The following is a 20,044-nucleotide window of genomic DNA, read 5'->3' on the forward strand; positions in this document are numbered from 1 at the left end:
ACAGCTTTCAGCCACGTTTCTGCTCAAAATTTTCCCGCTACAACGGCGGATGGCTAAAAACAATCCCGGAAGTGTAAAAATAGTATAGGCTCGAAAAAAAATTTGGAGAGCTTTCCATGGAAATCTGATACCAAGATTTTAAGGGGTGGCCCGATCTTCTCGTTGAGCTCGTAGTAGATGGATGATAACTCGGAAGACGTTGACGAATCTCTGGCTGGTCACTCGTTGCCAATGCAACAACTCTCAACCCTAATTGATATTCGCAACACCACACGCTTGCGCACGTAGCCGCTGACCACGAAGCGGTTCTGCAATCCACAAATTCCCAATGGAACAATAGATAACACTTGAATCTTCAGTAGCAAAAACACCAGATCGAAACAAAGTGGTGAAGATAAATTCCTGATCGAATTAAAGAGGAATATAATTTCAGATGAATGCTTGCAGCTGTTTAATGAAAGGTTCTGAATAATCTAAACGTGGTCTAACCTTAATCATGGGCGCCCCTCAGCTTATATAGGAGGGTGGACGGCCAGCAACCTAAATGGACTCAGACTCGAACTTGGTTCAACCCAAACTTGATACAAGTTGACCCAAAACGTTGGATTCAGCCAAAACTAGGGGCACGCAGGCCCAACTCTCCCTCAACGTGCGTTGATGCCTTATACATGTTTGACGTGTCATAGGACTTGTCTTACCATCAGCCATATCGACTTCTATTGCTGTTGGATTTCCTTCTCTTCATGTGGTGCGCCGGCCTCCCTCTCCTCCCTCGCGCTCTTCTTGATATTGGAAATCAGTAGCAATGGATCTTGCTGCAACTCTCCTCCTCCACGTGCAATGCTTGAGTCATCTTCAAATCTGATCATACATAGATACATAGACTTAGGTAATATAAAGCTCTCATCAATTAAAATATCAGATTCAATTAAAAGTGAGTTCACCTGTTGCTCAAGTAGCTTTGCACGTGCTCTTGTTATTGGCCCAAGTCTAACTTCATTGGGCTTGTCTGGTGCAGCAACATCATCAATTGGGGTTGATGACAAAGGATTAGGGATGTCCTCATCAAGAAGAGCCCAGACCTCGATCCGAAACCAAAGGCGAAAGAAAACGGTTCGGCCCGCATGGGGCGGCCCGACCCACTCCTGTTGTGCATCCATGTTGAGCTAACAAGTTTTTTTAATTTACATAATGACAACATTTTTCTATTTCTCAACAAGTAATTTGCACAATTAGTACTAAGAAATTGCACAATATAATTATGTGTAACTAAGGCAACAAGAATACGTGCGCAAGTAATAGGGTATGCGACCGAGAAATAAGTATTTCTGAATCAACGGTGCCATAGTTAGACCCTTTTAATAATTAATAAATATGTATCCTACAAAAATATTTGAACACTGATTTACAAGCGACTGTTCGGGATCTTCCACCAACCTAAAACTGCACCCTAGTGAAATGACTTTTGTGTACTCTATTTAAACTCTTCAAGTACTTGGTTAAAAAAGATATATGCTTTACCCAAGAAGAAACAAAGCATAAGGGAACAAATCTACAATAACATCAACTCAATTAGGAGTTAGCTTAGAGTAACTCCAATGGGATCCCCCAAATGTCCTTTTTTTTGTTCATTTGGGGGAGCAAGTGGACATGTGTCCGCCCCATGTCCGCCCTCATCACCCAACCACACCACCCAAATTTCTCTCCCAAATTAGATTTTCCTTCTCTTTATCCATTTTTTCTCTCATTTTCACATTTTCTTCTCCTTTTCCCATCTCTTGTTGTGGGGCCGGGGCGGACAAAAGAGAGGACCGGACAATGTCCGGACACTCCAAACCTCTCCCAAATTTAGGGTAAGTTTGGGGATGTGTCCGGACAAACATGACATTTTGTTCATTTAAGGGATACCGTTGGGAGATGATTTTGGGGGCAAAATATTCATATCCCCAAATAAGACATTTGGGATAGCTTTGGGGGATGTCATTGGAGATGCTGTAAACTCATTTCTGAAAATAGAAAAAACTAAACTTTAATCTAATTATACAGTTGTCCAAAATGACATGAGAAGTCCTATTTACCAAGCCTTTGTGAGTATTGGTTATGTGTAAGAGGTCGTGTTTATGAAACCAAAATTTATGTCTTATGTTTACCAAAGCCACTAAAATCACTCCACTACTTAGCTTTGTTGACCAACTTGTCATGTCAGCGTGTCGACCTTGCCTGCCAACAACATTACGTGTTTAGAACGGATGGAGCCATACGAAGTACTACTTCCATTTCTAAATAAATGTAATATAAACTTGGATAGGAAGTCTGATTTAGCATAAAGATGTAGTAGAACATCTTATGTTTAGAACGGATGGAGTACCTTAAAAAATGTATCCAATGAAAATTTGTCACAAACGAAGAGTCTACGTAAGTTTTGGTTAAAAAAAAATCGGGCTCTCAAATAATTGATGTGCATGGATTCCTAGAATTGAACCACCCTAGAAACATATTCATACCAACTCATGGCCACGGAAATTTTGTTTTTTATGCTAATTTATCCAAGTAAACTCATATTTTAAGGAATAGCTAACTGCCCGTGCGTTGCAACGGAGATATAAACTATTTATCGCTTAATAAGAATTGTAATGTACCAGTGCGTTGCAGTATGTTTTGTTTTTAATTCAGTGATGCTCATGTGATTTCTAATTGTTTACAACCACGCTGAAAATGTTAGGTTCATCTTGCAAATATTATGTCTTGCGCATGCTGGCATCAATTGCAAAGGGGTATTATGATGCTGCAATCAAGACATGTACTAACAAATAAGGAAACACGATTCCAATTAAATATGTACTGTATACAACATGTATGCAGCATACCTAAATAGAGCCCAGTTAAATATAATGCAAATTAACATCAAACGGCACAACTGGATCTTTTGTTAAATTATCCGGCACCACACTTAAGACTAATTCATATTCAAGAACCATCAACTAAGTATACTACAAATTTCTGGAAGAAATCAAATGTAAATGCTAACCAATATCACACAGTTTCCTTCACACAAATGAATAGACTAACCAATATCAAAGCAAAACAAAAACTCTTCTCTATTTTAAGTTCTAACCTTTAACTTGGGAAAGAAAAGAGCATGGCTTCTAAGGACATCACTGATGATCACACTAAGGCCAGGTTCTGTGAGGACAATATCTGAAGCACTCATACCTGCATCAGCAATAGAAAATACCAATATCGGCTTTCTTTAGGGCTAGCCCATCATCTACTCAATCATCAGTCATTCCACGGATATGCTTCCGTGTTTGCAGATGTTTCATAATCTCATACCTATGTTGTACTTTATGAGTTATTCACCTGGATGTAGTGCAGGTCATTGCTTTTTCCATTGCCTTTGGACATGAAAATACAGTCCCCTATCAACTGTAATGAGCTAGTATTGCACCAGGTGAGTGGACAAATGCTTTGAAGCCTGTTCGAATTACTTGTAACATCATGGAAGGAAATTCCAAAAACGACGACAGATGCTTACTCTAACGTGATTAGTGGCCCCAACTTTCTCAACTTTGCGCACAAACTGTTCAAAGGAGTTGTATCAGACCATGTAAAGCTTGATCAAATTGGCAAGGTCCTACACCTGACAGAAGACATAAACTCAAAATTAGGAGGCCAAAAGATATCAGAATCTGCACATGTATATCGTGAGGAATGGTAGGTTGTGCTCCTTCATACACAACACACATAAGCTACAATCATATCACCGAATATTTAGTTGACACATCTGCAGTAAATAACTGAATGATTCCAGAGCGTTTATTTTCCCTGATCAATGTGCAGACAGATGAGCTATGTATCACAGCAACCTGTAAGAACAATGCAATTAAAGTCGAAAAATGAGCAGATCAACCCATTGCAACCAAAATGTACAACAAGAAAGTGCAGCATCAGCACGTAACACCGGTGCTTCTACACAAATTGACCATCTAACTGGAACTGCACAAAGGAAAAAGAGGAACCATTGTCCCTTTTTTGTCTGAATTAATCGGGGCAGGCAAACTGCAAACACACCTCGTGGCCTCACCATCAGTCATGGAGCAGCAGCTTGCACTTGCACTTGCACGAGCAGACAATAAACTAAGTCCCGGCAAGCACTTTCAGTCCTACTGAGAACCATGACCAATATAACGAAGCACTAACTTGATAGCATACAGGAAAAGATCGCTGCTGAATACAAGCCTACAAGGTATTGTACAGATAAAGAGATAAATTACCCTGGAGAGTATTTGATTTTGATCAGAATATAAAGATGGTTCTATTGAATAACAAAGAAGTGAATGAGTTCTTCAGTGACAATAACTCATATACTTTTATGCGGTCATGAAGTAGATACTGTGGCTCCAATTTGTTCACTAAAAAATGGCCTGGCATTCGTGCAAAACAAAACTGATACGTCGCCTATCATATTAGTACACGGTCTGAACTATCGGTCACCTATTACACATATCAGGATCAAATCACTGAAAAGTGGTAAAGCTGTAGCTAATGCCTGGTGATGGGCAGACGATTTACTAACATGTTACACATTAGCTAAAATAACTGCAGTTGAAACAAGTTTGCACAGTTAAACAGTAATGCAATATATGTCACTGGCGTCTTAACAAAGTTTGCATCATATGTTTCAGCCATATATAATACGATCTCTTTCAGGTCACAGGAGGAAAAAATCATAGTCCAGCTCACCATAGGCAAAGAATTTAAAGCGAATGTCAGCTTGCTTAAAAAATCACAAAGCAGGAACTGCTTATTTCGTCCTTATGTTCATACTGTACCCAAAAAAAATCATCCAAGAATAGTATGATTCAGTAATCAGGACCCGTATGGGCTTACGGGAATGGCAGGTGGGAACAAATATTGGCTTAATAAGACCATGCTTTTAATTTAGTGAGATGATAGCAGGTCGGATGAGCATCAGAATTACCTACAGCTACAAGAAACAGAACTCGCCGATAATTCTTAATTGATGGTGGTGTAGAGCCAAAGAAGTTTGTAACGGGTCGTGACTCGTGACTCCATGGCGGCAACGCGGCGGCGGCCGTTTATGCTCCATGGCAGCGGCGGCCGATCCAGAGTCGATGGCGGCGCGCGGCGGCGACGGGCTGTCCATGTATCTTGGCCGGCGGGGCCGGATGCGGGCGGAGGCGGCGGGCGCAGGAAGGAGAGCGGCGTCGGTGATGGACTTGGGTAATCGCCGAATCGGGCGATTGGGAATGGAAAACCGGGCGAGCACGGGTCTTCGTTCGTCCTTTTTCTTCTTTGGCCTGTGTTTCCTTCCGTTTTTTCCGTGCGGGACAGAGACGTGCGATCGGGGAGCGAGCGAAGGGGCGCGACGTACGACGGACGATGGACGTACGCAAAGTGCAAATTAATAAGCAGTAAAGATAAAGATTAAAAATATCACTTGTAATTAAAATTAAGGCAAAGCCTACTTTTTTTAGGAACCGTGCCAGATTGCAATCTATTTTCATTAATAAAAAGAAAGGAGCCGCCAAACACAATACAATAGCCCTACTTGAACTAAAATACTCATACAATAGCCCTACTTGAACTAAAATACTCATACAATAGCCCTACTTGAACTAAAATACTCCTATTCAAATTCAAAAAGATCCAAATTTATCAAGATGAGCTGAAACGTTTACGGTAGGGCCAAGAATGACAAAATACTCATCCCTAATAATTTCATACTCCTTACAATTCTTTTACGAAATACTACTCCGTATACGTGAGTCGGCTCATATATGTATTTCCGCGATCGCAGGAGGTGAGCCGGCTCGCGGAGGAACCGCACGGGATCTCAGGGCGGGGAACACAACATATGCCTTTGATCTCGTGTATCACGCGGCACAAAATCGCCTACTCTACTAGCTCGCCAGAGAGAGCTCGCCTCGGAGTAGGCGACTAGATCGATCTCCCGCTCAGCTGCTCTAGACGAAAGAAAAAAGAGGTAAAGTCTCGATGCTAATCCATCAGTTCATCTGTTACTGAGTTAATAACTAGGAGTACTGATTATGAAATCTTGATTCCTGCTCTTGTTCCTTTGAATCTGTTGCAGCTTTTATGCTTGCACGACCTGCTGAATCTGAACTTGCGAAAGATATAGGGATCAAGCTGCAGACAGAGCATGCTCGCAACCTGTTCGTCGGAATGCTGCCATGACTGTGGACTGCGTGCCGGCCCTAGAGTCCATACGATCATCTCCTCTGAAGGGAAACTATCGTGAGGTGAGTTGGTTTTGACGGTATACCATCTGTTACGGTGATGAAAGCAGAGTTGGTTTTTTTTTTTAGACAATTGGCAGCACCCTATTATTCGTAAGTTGGATCTGTGTTGAGGAAATAGGAAGACACAATGGACACAGGCAGAGGATAACCGACGGCTCGGTGGTAATGGATGTGTGGTGGGACAGGGGAGGACGGGAGTAAATCGCTCAAAACCACCACAATTGAACACCTCATACAGCATAATCACCACTCTTCATGTTTTTCTTCTTCAAAAAAGAGCCACTCGCAGGGCAAGTCGTTGCAGAAAACGGCAATCGTTGATTGCCGACTCTTAGCATTTTCACGGCTTTTCTGACCTGTGGGGTCCAGGGTTGATGTGGCATAGCTCAACTCTGAGGTGGACATGGGCATATCTCTCCATTTCATCTCGGAGCAGCGCCCGGCTGGGAGATCTGCTGCATGACGTTGTAAATGACTCGGCCAGTGGCACAATGTAGGCGTTGAGCTGCTCGGTGGGAGAGCTGTTCGTGGTGGGTGCAACGAAAATCATCTCATGGCTCCCCTCGTTCCTCTTGAAGGAGTACTTGCACTCTCATTGTCGCATTTCCCTGCACGGACACCTCATACATACCCACTCCATCCTTGCTTTTCATCGCATCGCCGCGGTGATTCCACGAACACCTTCTCCAGACACGCTCCACACTCCGAGCGATGGTCAAACACATGCACACGTCCACCTTAGAGTGGGAGAGGGATAGAGATGGGAAAGAAGATGAAAGTGGGGCCGCGTCCACCTCAGAGTTGAGCTATGCCACATCAACCATGACAGGTGGACCCCACAGGCTACAAACGCTGTTAAAATGCTAAGAATCGCCGATCAGTGTTTTCTGCAACAACTTGCCCCACAAGCGGTGTTTTGTGAAAAAGAATGAAGTGTGGTGGTTATGTTGTTTGATGTCTCTGTGTTCACTTGCAGTGGTTTTGAGCAATTTACTCAGGAGGATGGCTAATTCTGAGAGAGATTGACACATGGCCCCATCCATTTCTTGATGTATCCTGTTACGACCTAGATGATCTGGATCTTTGTCGGATGGTCGAAAACAAAAGAAATAAATTCTAAACCATAGACAGGAAATAAAACGAAACACAAGGCTAATCCAATGGCTAAACTTGGTCGATCGAGATTTAAGAAAGCTCACTCTGCCGAGGATTAGGAATTCTGCTTTATATGGTAATATGCTAGATGCTTTATTGGGTAAAGTGACTAATATGTAGCGTTGAACTGTTGATGTGGCATATGCGTGGGACCTAGCCCATCAAACTTTTAGGGAATGGGTTGAGTAAGGGAGTCAAGTGACTGGTTCTGATACTTCAATACTGTTTTTTGGACAGTTTTGAAATTCCAGGTTGAAATTGACATCTTGTCCTATCATTCCATTTTGTAAACTGTGGAAATACTTCAAGTTTCTCATGTATATATCTCCTTGAGTAGTTGAGATGCCGCCCCCATAGTGCTTGGCACCATTTTATTTTATTTGAAGATAACCTTATAATTTGTGTTAAAGGCGGTGGAAATGAAGCAAATGCCTTTTGAAGTACCATTGTGTCCTTATTGTATATTTCAGGTCAGGAACCTAATTGTTTTCATTCTCCACCGTTTCGTCATAACACCCCTTTGGCAAATGTTGTTTTCATCTCTAAACTGTTTTGGATGCTGATCATGGATTACTGAAAGCTAATAAACTATCAGTCTATCACATGCTGCAAGGATAACTATCAAACCGGTAATCTCTTCCATTCTGACCCCAATATGTTGGAGGTCTAGCAAATCAGATTTTTCATTTGAAGTGTTTTTTTAAATTGAAACATAAGTATGGAACAAAGAGAATAGAAGGTGGCCAAACCAGAAGATCGCCAAGAACAAAAGAAAAAGGAAAAAAAAGGAAAGACCTGGGACGGGTCAATGAAATCTAACTACATTTAGATGCCAGGATAATGTTAGGCTGGACGCCTGGACCTATGAGCTGCAGTCCAAGGTTTCATGCCATCAGACCATGGAATGAAATCTTATGCCCCCTAGACCCAATACATCAACGACCCAATTGTGGACCCAGCCCTTAACCGTTCGATCACATGATCTAATCGTGCCTGAATCCCAACTCTGCCTGCTCTTCCCACGGATCCACATCCTACGAGCACTAGATGGGGTGGAGCCTTGGGTTTCGGTTGCAGGGGTCGTATAGGATTCTTTTTTTTGCCTCAAGAGCATACCTCATAATCTTGACATGCATTGCTCTTATTAACCACAGAATTATTTTTAAGTAAGATTCTTCTTTGAGAAACTAAGAATATAAAGATTTTCTTTGAGCATACTGTGCAGCTCTATCATTTGTTCAACACCAAGTTGAGCATACTGTGCATGCACAAACAAGTCTGTGTATGCTGTTTATGGTGAATGATGACTTAGATCTCTGCCATCACACGATCTAAGACATGGGAGTTGTCTGTTCCTAGTTCTTGATGAGCCTGTCACTTAGTTACCATGAATAGAAAGCTTAATATGTTGGGAGAAACTTAACAAAGCAGGACTCAACCATTTTCAGGGCTGAGCCTTATCTAAGAAGAACAAAAGGAACCATTTCAAGGTTTGTTATCATAGAACAAGAGCAATACAGGTTGGCACTCTTACATCCTTATTCGGCGACTATTACATTCTTATTCAGCGACTCGTTAACCCACACACCACGAAACAATTTAATTAACTGACTCACAGTTAGCACAGAGACACATGGCAAGCACAATTGAACCCACTGACTCACAAATACTCTCACCTTCTCACACAACTGACCATTATGTAGCTGAAAATTCAAGAACACCACATAGAATACACATACAATGAGTGCATGATAGTGGCCAAAAGGACACAGTAAACCGGTGGGTAAACTAAGAGTAGCCCTCTCCTCCAAACACATATTTAGATGGAGAGAGGGAGACCTGGAAGAAAGGCTTAGCCTTCCCTTGCCGATAAGACTTGCCTTTTTTCTTCTGCATCACTGAAGCACCCCTGCTCACACGCCAACCTCCAGTGCACCCGGAAGAAGGCATGGCAAGCATGCTTCTCTTGCAAACTCACACTGCTGACAGCGTGATCAGGTAGCAGCAGTGTCCTCTACACTTCTTCTTCCTCCTCCTTGACATCATTCACGAGGAGCTCTGTTTAGTTGGCTAGGAGGTTAGAACCAATGCTAATATGGCCATGCCTTGTGGTCCTCTTATATAGGCATTTTCACAGCAACTGAATCTCAAGTCTCTGCGAGCGATTGGTCTGTATAACAATTGTTAATTGGCAATGGGGGATTCTCTTCTTTGGCCGTGCTGAGGATTCTAGCATATCAGCACCCACTTATCTTTCAGCCATTCGGTTCTAGTGCTTTGGTTACTTTTATGGGTGGCCATTAAGGCCTTAACACTTTGTTGAGTAGTCTAGCGGAGATAGACTCCAACCAGGCATTATGAGTAGTGGCCTGGCCTTGTCTGATTAGTGCAGATACTCTGAGGTAAGATCAGTGCACACTTGTCACTAAATAAACAACAGTTTCATACTTCTTTTTTGAGACCAATGCCAAGGGGTCTTCTACTACCTCCTTTCGTTTTTATACTCTGAGGTAACATCTACAGCTCTGAATTAGTTTTGTTAAACCTCATGATATATCTTCATAGTAATACTTATTTGATATTGTAGATACTAGTACATTTTTTTATAAACTCGGTCAAACTTTAAGAAACTTTAAGAAGTTTGATTTAGGACAAAGCTAGACCATCTTATAAAAAGGAACAGAGGGAGTAGGTTGCAAATGATTTTCTGTCTGCAGCTGCAGTCTCAGAGGAATATTTTTGAGACAAATCTGTAGGAGAGGCTCTGACAGAGAATATATTAAGAAAAATAATATGTACAAGTGCATACAAGGACGCAAGCTCAAGGCAGAGCACCAGAAAAGGGAAAAAGATCTCAGAGGAATATGAGTACTGAACTGCTGATTCACTATTAAGTGGCTCGTCAAAATTATTCCAAGGACTAATATACTGCACACAGGTACTTGAAAATAACTCATTGATCAGATACTAGCACGCCTTTGATCACATAAGTTTGTCAAGAGGAAAATAAATTGTTATGCTTTTCCATGCAGATGGATTCACATAGTGTCTTCTGCAGACAAGTTCTCTCAGCCATGAGATGTTTTCGCGTGACCTTGCCGAATATCCACCTGCAATGGCAGAGAATGGTCAAATCGGGGGCCCAGAAGATCCAGACATTCTTTTCCCTATGGAAGATGGATGTTAAGGAGGAGACGACTCCCTGTATGCATGATTCATCAAGTGCAGTCCAGCACTAAAGGAAAGCGAAATAAAAGAGTGGCACGCTTTTGGAAAGCACCATGGTCCATCCATGGGCAGTTGAGCACGCCCCTGCAGGAACCCCAATCTGGAAAAGGATAGAAGAAATCGAGCCAGAATCTGATTATTTATGGACACACCTCCGGTTGGGGTATCCACCATCATCCAATGCGGAGCACAGTGCGTGCTGAAATAGAGGAGGTGGCGTTACAAAGATTCATACCTGCCATTCTGAGCTTACACCGAACTCTATCGGGTAATCTGAATGGAAAGCAGGGCTTTCCACTGGGTGGAGCTGATCGGTCATTTGTCTTGTAGCAATGATCTTATCGCCATGTTTGCATAAAATGGAGGCCATAATTACCACTTTATCATGCTTCTGCCTGCCTTTCCTCATGGGGATATGCTATTTTATGCTATAAAGAGCAGATCATGGTCAGGGATAAGACTAGAATGACCTGCAAGTGGTTTGTTGCTCATCATCTCTACTTTACTTTCATGAATGATAAATTGCAGTGTTCTCGTTTCTCAAGAAAATAAATGATGATTGATTATGTGCTTTCCTTAAATTATGCATGATTTAACATGCATGCACGCTATCAACCACATTTTTCTGATTCAACAAAGGAGAAATATCAGACTAGCCTTTCTGGTTTTAGGCTTTGCCATATTAGCACTTAAATTAAAGGAGGTGTTCCCCCTAAATTCTATTGTGCTTGCTCTGTTATGTTTAAGCTCTTTGTAGGATTCTAGAATCAGTGGCTGTTGCTTGGTGGATAGTTCCAGATGTTGCATATCTTGTCTGTGCATCTCAGAAACGAAAGAATGAGATGAAATATGTTCTTGATTCAAGGCATCTTACTTTATCTGGTGTAAATCAGCATGAGGATTCGGTCAAACAATCAGCAAGAGAATTTTAGTCCAGTTACTTCAAATGATATCTTATAATAAGTACAGATTCCTTTCGTCAGTTCTTTCTAACAAAAATCAATGTAAAGTGGTCAGACCTTGTTTAATTTAGTTTGAAGTTTTAATTAGAAATCTAGTTTATTAATTATAAAACCATGAAAATATTTTGTTCCTTATTCTTATAAAAAATGTTCTATTAGTAAAACAATTCTTCATATCAATCAATCAACCAATCAATCAATTATTATTATTATTATTATTATTATTATTATTTCTATTTGTTTAAAGAGTAAAGACACTCCAAAAAATCTCATCATTGGTTATAATTTTTTTAATTCACCATAAAAAAGGCTCATAATGTTCAACTACTTCAAAAGAAATGTATTCATAGACCAAAATAAATATTCGTCCTTGGTTTACAATATTGTCCACCTTTCAATTACAAGGTTAGCGATTTTACAGATAAATGTTAGTATCTGATAAGGGTGGACATTTTCTTAAATAAAGGTGAACATCTTTTTTTTATGGAGGTGAACAATTTTTTTGACAAGGGTAAACATTTTTGGAAACGCAGACAACTTTTTGACAATGCTGAAAACCCTATTTTTAGTAAAGTTGAAGTTTTTTTCAACGACGGTAACAACTTTCGTGAATTGTGAGATATTTTTTAAGATAACACAGATTTTAACTTTATAGAAATCATCTTTAAAAACACGATGATCGCAACAATAATTATTTTAGAGCACTTTCTTCAAGTGTGTGCATTTATAAAACAGAAAATATGTGCTATTGAGATGGGAGTTAGGATTGTTTTCCAGATTTTGTGAGACGGTCATGGGTGCATGCAGCAACTTCGAATGGGTGCTGGCCGTCGCAACCATGCTAAGAGCATCTCCAATAGAACATGTCAGCGATGTAAGTAGGTATCAAGAGTGTGTCATGTGAGATTTTTTTTTAAGAAACAGAGTACAAACGCAGACACTCACACACGCGCATACACTCACCCCTATGAACGCACACACACGCACCATACCCCTATGAGCACCTCCGAGAAACTGAGCTGGCAGTTTTTGAGAGATTGACGAAGTCACCGCAGGCGTCTCGCTGTTGACGAGTACGTCACCTACCACTGAAAGAATAGCGCCGGTTAAACCCTGAAATAAATTCAGGTAACTGTGAACACCCATGTCATGTCTACCCTACCCTCGCTGTTTTGGTTCTTGTATAATAAACTTTTTTTTTATGAAAAGTGAAATAGGGGTTACTTGTATAAGAAACTATTTTGGTTCTTGTACCAAAACATAAGTAAGAACAAAACACTTGTTAGCAATGGCCTATGTAACACCTTGTTCAAGATGCCCTAATGTGTGGCCTTGCGTAATAGTGCAGTCCTTTCTAAAATTTTGCGAGCGTACAAACAACACAATTAAGTACAGGAACATACCAGATGAAAACCTTTATTCAATGAAAACTTATTTTGTTTAATCCTATATTATATCCTAAATGGATTGGACGAAAGGTGGAATATCCCTAACCTTTAATCACATGGGGTGGTTTTCATAGAACGTGTTTAAATGTTTAGGGGCTCCATTTTTCATCTAATCCATCTATTTGAGATCTAATGATCAGGATAACGTTTCACGTGGTACGTCACCATTATTTTAGTTTATTTTGATCGGGAAAGACTTTCATCAGATTATAGTTGCACCGTTGAGTAACATAGGAATAATGATTCCAGGTGGATCATCTAACCAAATCTTCTCTGGGGAAGAAGCATCCTTACCTAAACTATCTGCTACGCTGTTGGTTTCTCTGGAGCATTACCGGAGGAAAAAGCTGTATAAAAAAAAGTACGGGAGAAAAAGGCAATGTAGTTCGATTGGCCTTAGCTCGAGTAGTTTGATTGGCCCACGCTATACGGAATAGGAAACGAGCCCGAACGAGTATGGGCCGCAATTCCGTGGGCTGGGGATGGAGTAACGGCAACGCAATCGGACACGACTCGGCCGTGTGGGGAAACGCACGGACCTCAATTCGACCCCAACCCGGACCCGGCCGCTTACATATACATACACGCCCCCCGGCGGCCTCTCTCAGCGCATCAGCCCGTATGCAGGAGGCCACAAGCAGCAGCAGCCGCAGATCCCGCGATCAACGATCCATCATCCATCGCGCAGCCGCTTTCGCATATGATGGGCCGCGCCGCGGGCAACGATAAGGATAAGGAGAAGGCGCGCGTCGTCGTCGGCGGCGCGGCGGCCCGGCTCCCCACGGAGAAGAAGGAGCGGGGGCCGCTAATCCGTGGGGAGACGAGGACGAAGAAGACGCGGCACGAGGCGGTGATCAGGGAGTTCGTGCAGCAGGAGCAGTTCCGCGACCTCGCGGAGCTCTTCGGTGGCGTGGACCAACTCCTCGACCTCGTTTGCAGCGACGACGCCTACTACGACGACCACTAGCTAGCACTAGTACTAGTGACTGCTGCATCGTGTTTCACTGTGGCGCTCAGGCCGAGGCATGTATGAGCTGTGTTGTCAATAAAAAGCCGAGGCATGTACTGGTACTCCTGAAACAATAATAAAGCCAATCATGCCTACGATGTCGCTTGATTATATCATTCCGGTTGTCGTACGTTTATCGCTTCTGCTCGCATTTTGTTCCTCCGCCACCCGTGTTCACTCACGCTCCTTCAGAATTTCGGAATCTACTCGAACTTTTAATTTCAGCCGGTGGTGATGGGTTGGATGCCCATCTCCGCTGTGCCCATACGAAAGAAAGCAGTACTCCTGCTTTTCATATTTTTTTCGAAATATTACGTGTATGTACGTGCTTTCGGGAATAACAGTTTTACTGTAGCACAGGCGCCTGCTTTTTCGTTAAAAAACAGGCGACGTCCTGGCCGTCCGATCCATCTTAAAGATTCGTGCCTTCTTCCTTTTTGCTTTGCGTCTTATCGCTTCTTCCTTCTGTCGTTGTCGTCCAGTGAGTTCCACTCTTCCGTTCTCCCCTTTCTCCCCACTTCCGCCCGCTTCAATGGCGACTCCCCGTGCCGGCCAGCCGCCCCGCTGCCGCCCTAGTTTCCCGCCCCGGCACCGCGCTGCCGCCGTCGTCCCCCGCGTTCTCGCGCGGCCTCCCCGCGCCGACCGCCCGCTTCTCTGGAGAAAGCCGCCGACGAAGCACACGAGTACCCGTCGCTCAGGCCCCTCGACCCGTCGCAAGAGGAAGACCCGTATCCTGACGAGGTAATTTCCTGTTCCTTCCCTCGTCCGGTTGGCATCGCGTCGCTCTTTGTTTATCTCCTGAACGCTGACGCTTTGGTTCATGGACGCGAAATGTGGTGCTGGGATGGAGGCGGACGACCTCAATTTCTACCGGATTGGGTACGTGCAGATGATGCGTGCCTACAGGATCGAGTTCCTGGAAGGGCCGGATAAGATGGGGTGTATTCTTCCCGGGACGTCGAGCCGCTCTGCAGAGCTAGAGTAACTAGCTGAACCCATTACCTTCTCCTCCTTGTTGCGTAGCATTTTGCGCTCTGGTTACTGATGCTCATCTTTCCAATTGGATTGGACAACTTACTACTTAGTGTTAATTTTGTCCGAACATACATACTACTAGTGCAATTACAGGGTTCTAAAACTGCAATTGCTATTCAATACCCGTGTTTTCAGCTTTTCACTGTTTGTCTTTGTTATTGTTGTGGTAGGGGTTAATCCCCTTAATCATTTTTATATTACTGTGTAAATCTGGTTTTATTTTATGTGGCTTATGGGTCCACATTTTTGGGCTAGCACAAAGTGTCTACTCTGTTGTATTTCTTTTGTCAATTTGTTGAAGTCGTTTAATTAGTTCTCAGTGTTTCCAAGGTGTTTAGTGCAAGTTGTGTCAGTGTGTGTGTGAGATTTTTACAGGGTATTAAGCAAATTCCTTCCCTATACTTTAAGTGTTGCTTTTTTATTGTGGAATAGTACATTTAGACTACAAATCCTACTCCCCTTTAGAACAGAATAGAGCCCAGCTTAGTTCCATTAGCCTATGTTCCTTTTTTTTTAGTTGATCTATGGTGTGAAAATTATACCACGTGAGTTTCATGCTCATAATGGTTTGCACAGACCTCACATGTTTACCGTCCTGATAATTCATTTTCTCATCAAATAATATTCAGGTTGTGCCAGTCGCTTCAATACTTACACCAAACCAATTTGAAGTTGAACTACTCACGGGATTGAGGTATTTAAAATTCAGACTTTTGAGGCTAAACTTAGCTATAGTTATTTAGGCTGCCGGAAGTAACTACGTGGGTGTTTCTTATGGCAACCAGTTATATACAAGCAACAGAGATGCTTCTGTTTATTCAGATCAAATCAATGAAGCTTGTTCTTCCTCTGGTTTCAAACATTCATACTTCTATTTTTTGGGTTGGCGCTCACTCAAATTAATGAAATCTACAGCGTGTTGAATATTTTTGCGTGCGAGGAGCATCGTGGGGGCTCTGTTTGCCGCAGTGTCCTGTGCCTCTTGCACACATTCTTTGCTTCCTAAAACTTTTCATATTAATTAATTTACAAGATCTACTTATTTTTGTTGGCATCATGAGGCTATAGCTTTTCCATACCTACAGCTTTTTTCTTGTCTCAAGTATTTTTGGCTTTGCCTTCATGGAGCCGTAAATAGTTATTGTCAGTTGTTTTAAGATAGCTTATCAATCATTTTATTCTTCTGTAGATATAGACGAGACTAAATAAATTGACGTGTTGTCAGTCTTATAATGTCTTACCTTGAGTTTGTCTTACTGATTCCAAGGGTACCTAATTTCTTAAGGCAACCTTTTGTAATTTCATGATTTTGAATGGGTGTAATTACAACTCCTAGTTATTGCAATCAGCACCCCCCCCCCCCCCCCACTACAATTGCATGGGTTTGGATGGTGTAATTCTAGCTCCCAACTAGTGCAATCCCATGATCTTTATGCGTGTTTTGGTCGATCTTCCCCGTCGAACTCTTGGGAGTAATTGCAATCAGCTTTTGCACTACCCCGCAACTAGAGTTGCATGTTTTGGGATGGTGCAATTTTAGCTTCTAGTTAGTGCAATCTTGTAGTCTCTGCGATCTGTAAGAATGTCTTATCTGTGTTTTGGATAACATACTTTAACTTATTTATGGTTTCATAGTTCTCGCACTGTGTGTTTTTGTTTGTTTTGTAGTTGGAAGCGTGCCGCCGTAATAATTCGAATCGTAGGGTTGTTGGATGTCATGATTCGAAACTGAAATTGTTCGGTTATATTTTTCTTATCATGGCAAATTGCAGCGCCCTTTAAATTTAATTGCACTACTAACTTTTGCAATTCCAAGAGAACCAACTTGCATTTCAAATTTCATTTATGTCCCTTTCTTTTATGTTCAAATTAACTCCATGAGTATATTAACTCCTTTTACTTTTTTCATGTCTTTCTTTTGTGGTAGCAGCAGTGCCGCATAAGCGATGCAGAAGCAAGACCAGAGATTAATTTCAAATAAGGTATTATTTGTTTTGTAAATTGCAGTGCATTTTCAGTCAAATTGCGCCTTTTTCTACTATCACAATTCCAGCATTTTGAATTTGCAATTGCACTAGGTCTTGTATATTTTGTTTTGCAATCTATCTGAATTTGCACTGCCTTTTAAATCAAATTGCATCCCCTTTTCATCTTGCTCGCTCTATATATATTATGACTACATTTTCTTTATTTGAACGATGTAGCTATCTTTTGCAATTGTTGCACTTTAATATCGATTTCTAAGTTTCATTTTGACATTGCACTGTCTTTTGCCTTTAATTGCAGCACCTTATCTTCTGCAATTCCAAGCTTACCAAGTTGCAACTGCTAATTAAATTCTTTTACTAGCTTTTCCTTTGGTTACTAGTTGCAATTTTACGAGGTATCATTTGCAACTGATGCACTTTTAATAAATAATATTCTAGTTTTATAATTAAATTATAAAGTAGCTGTTATACATGCATTTTTTTTGTTTCTGTTATTTCTGTAGCTTTGGCTCGACTTGGAGAGGCAAAGAAAACATATGCGGGAGGGTTTCGGTCTGTGCTCGTCGGCGGCGAGGTCTAGTTGGTTGTCTAGAGAGTTGCTCATTTACTCTGTTCGCTTACTCAAGCTTTTTCTTGACTAATTATGCTGCCTGCTTCGGGCGGATGCGGCGAGGCGAAGGCAAGTCCAGACGAGGCTTCCCATCTCTTCTCATTGGTGGCACAATCTGCTAGCCCCGTCTGGTGGTTCCTTTGTTTTTGTTTGCGGCGAATGGGAGTATGAGACGCACCGGCTAGTTGTTATCTTAAATTGCTCACTGTTCTAATTATTCGCACATAACTGTATCATGCAATAACAAGATTCTCAATGCGCAATTGAATCTATGTTTTAATTAAAATCTAACATTGTTAGCTTATATATATATTCACTTGAATTGCAATCATGTTTCTACTTAATAGTGCACTCACAGCATGGACAGTGTGCAATTGCAATCATTTTCTTGTCCTACTACTGTTAGGTTACTAATTTGTCCTTTTGTTCTACACTGCTATGGTTGCAGTGGTCGAATGGTACTAGATGCTTGATCATGTTGAGAACATATGCTCTCTAGCATCCTCTCTCCTATAAATCTTATATCTGTTTTTGCACCTGTAGCTATGCAATTGTGGTGGATTTATTTTGAAATTGCACCACAATGATTTCTGCACTCATCTTCAAGGAAAGTTCACGCTTGCTTGTTTGTGTCGGGAAGCTTTAAATGAGCTTTTAGCTTGGCATTTTATGATGTTATATATGGCCACTGTTCCAGCGAAAACTTAGCACTCTGAGTAGCCACTTTTGTGTTGTTAAGGCATGATCAGATAAGATCTGCCTCTGTCTTAATGGTAGATGCACGACATGAATATTAGCTTATGCTAGTGGTATGTATTTTATCATGTCTGTATATGGTCAGTGCTCTAGGTTTTATTGCATGCAGCACTGTAAATGCACTTTGTTAAGTTATGATCATCTAAGTTCTGCCCTCTGTCTGCTTTGCAAATGCATTTTTGTGTTGACTGCTCCTTTCTCATAGTGTTTTAATTTTGTTTGTCAACTAACAAAAAAGTGCCTGCTTTTAGAACAAAAACCAGGCGCCTGGTTTTGCCCACAAAACAAGCGTTGTTCTTTGTTTTTTTGTAGGAAAATACATAAGAAGTCTTTATTTTGTTTTAGTCCATTACATAGATCAATGGCTTACAGAAGGTGCCTGCTTTTAGAATAAAAACCAGGCGCCTGGATTTTACCTCCAAAACAGGTGCCTAGGGGATAGACAGACCCTAAGAATAATACATCTACTTTTAGGCCAGTTTCAGACAAGAATTATGAGACGGAGGGAGTACATAGCCTGTGTCCCACATCCTTCCTTCATTTTCCCCATCTCACATTAAAAAAACAGAGGAGTGGTTTTTAATATTATTGTGTACGGAAAAACACCAAAAAAAATTATAATTTGTACCACTTTCGATCCATATTAGTTGTCGAAATATTACATGTATCTAGACGCTTTTTAGACATAGATACATCCATATTTGGGCAAAAAAAATGACAATTAATATGGATTGGATGGAGTATTAATGAAAGAAGTTTAAGAAATTGTTCGGTTGGACCGTCAACTGGTTGGGTCCGCCCCTATTCATCATCCATTAAAACTCGAGCAAAACACGGATTCACGTGCCCGACGGACCGCCTGATCCAAAACTTGCCACCACAGTGTGGTTGGACCAAATCCAGGATCTACTTCAGAGTGAAAGGACACTATATCAGAGCGTTGCATCACCCAATACGATGGCAGCGGCGAAGCCCTCACCGAGCGCCTACAATAGGACAGGTAGAAACTTTTCCTTTATTGAGCGACGAGTTTTGACCTATTTTGGCTAAAATGCTCGTCTTGTGGTGTTGGTTACATGCACCGTTTTGTTTAAGTCAGCGATGCATATTTCAGTTTTATATATCAAAATCCATTGCTAAATGCTTGTTAATATGATTAGCGTTAGTGTCTCCTATATCTTCTTGTGGTCGTCCATTTGGCTTTTAATATATGACAATAGATCTTCGCTCCATTTTTTTTAATATTTCGTTCTTAAAAAAAAGAAATACATGAACACTTTGGCTATAAAAAGGAATTTTGGAGAAGCACCTCTTTAGGTGGTGGTGAAGTTGTGAGTGCACTATTCCATCCACCAAGGTTCAAATCCCGATTTTCTCACAGTTATGTTATATGTCTTTCCCTTACGGTCTCTGCATAAAAAAAGGTATTTTGCTCAATAGAGGAGAAAAACCAGAAGCTTGGACCAAATCACTCCCACACTGATGACCCCTTAGTTCCAAAATTACTCTCTTAATTTTAACAAAGTACTAATTGATTTTACCTTCTTTTGATATTTTCGGTTTTATCAT

At 41.4% G+C, this 20,044-nt stretch overlaps 1 protein-coding gene, 3 long non-coding RNA genes and 1 pseudogene across 28 annotated transcripts; 3 read left to right on the forward strand and 2 right to left on the reverse strand.

The window, feature by feature from the left end:
- Positions 1 to 389: 389 nt before the first annotated feature.
- On the reverse strand, positions 390 to 5,317 carry LOC104583772. 25 transcript variants are annotated; one of them, XR_002965387.1, is made up of 4 exons: positions 4,072 to 5,317; positions 3,536 to 3,640; positions 945 to 3,426; positions 390 to 861 (listed from the first exon to the last, which is right to left on the reverse strand). XR_002965387.1 is itself a non-coding variant. In XM_024462082.1 (3 exons), exons 1-3 carry the CDS (start codon positions 3,209 to 3,211, stop codon positions 856 to 858), a joined length of 324 nt encoding a protein of 107 aa, XP_024317850.1. In that variant the 5' UTR covers positions 3,212 to 3,866; the 3' UTR covers positions 390 to 855. The 25 variants fall into 25 exon arrangements, 1 of the variants encoding a protein (XP_024317850.1); XR_002965386.1 differs by having other exon boundaries at positions 945 to 3,436; XR_002965385.1 differs by having other exon boundaries at positions 945 to 3,213; positions 3,334 to 3,436; positions 3,536 to 5,317.
- A 457-nt stretch (positions 5,318 to 5,774) lies between these two features.
- On the forward strand, positions 5,775 to 11,233 carry LOC112271973. Its single transcript, XR_002965568.1, has 4 exons — positions 5,775 to 6,007; positions 6,116 to 6,284; positions 10,157 to 10,377; positions 10,472 to 11,233. It is a non-coding gene; the product is annotated as an uncharacterized LOC112271973 (long non-coding RNA).
- Positions 8,905 to 9,651, reverse strand: LOC112271972 (annotated as a pseudogene).
- A 2,431-nt stretch (positions 11,234 to 13,664) lies between the features above and the next one.
- LOC104583773 lies at positions 13,665 to 14,202 on the forward strand. Its single transcript, XR_731759.3, has one exon. It is a non-coding gene; the product is annotated as an uncharacterized LOC104583773 (long non-coding RNA).
- Positions 14,203 to 14,571: 369 nt separating this feature from the next.
- Positions 14,572 to 18,047, forward strand: LOC100836888. The gene is made up of 4 exons (XR_138316.4): positions 14,572 to 15,067; positions 15,751 to 15,815; positions 17,052 to 17,103; positions 17,613 to 18,047. It is a non-coding gene; the product is annotated as an uncharacterized LOC100836888 (long non-coding RNA).
- Positions 18,048 to 20,044: the final 1,997 nt, after the last annotated feature.

Source organism: Brachypodium distachyon, chromosome 3, assembly GCF_000005505.3.
Source record: "Brachypodium distachyon strain Bd21 chromosome 3, Brachypodium_distachyon_v3.0, whole genome shotgun sequence".
Classification (NCBI taxonomy): Eukaryota; Viridiplantae; Streptophyta; class Magnoliopsida; order Poales; family Poaceae; genus Brachypodium; species Brachypodium distachyon.

Coding starts and splice junctions, on each gene's coding strand:
- LOC104583772 (XM_024462082.1), bottom strand. CDS start 3,211: ATGAGTGCTTCAGATATTGTCCTCACAGAACCTGGCCTTAGTGTGATC. Junction 1,167..3,115: donor TTTTCTTTCCCAAGTTAAAG/GTTAGAACTTAA, acceptor AAAACTTGTTAG/CTCAACATGGATGCACAACA.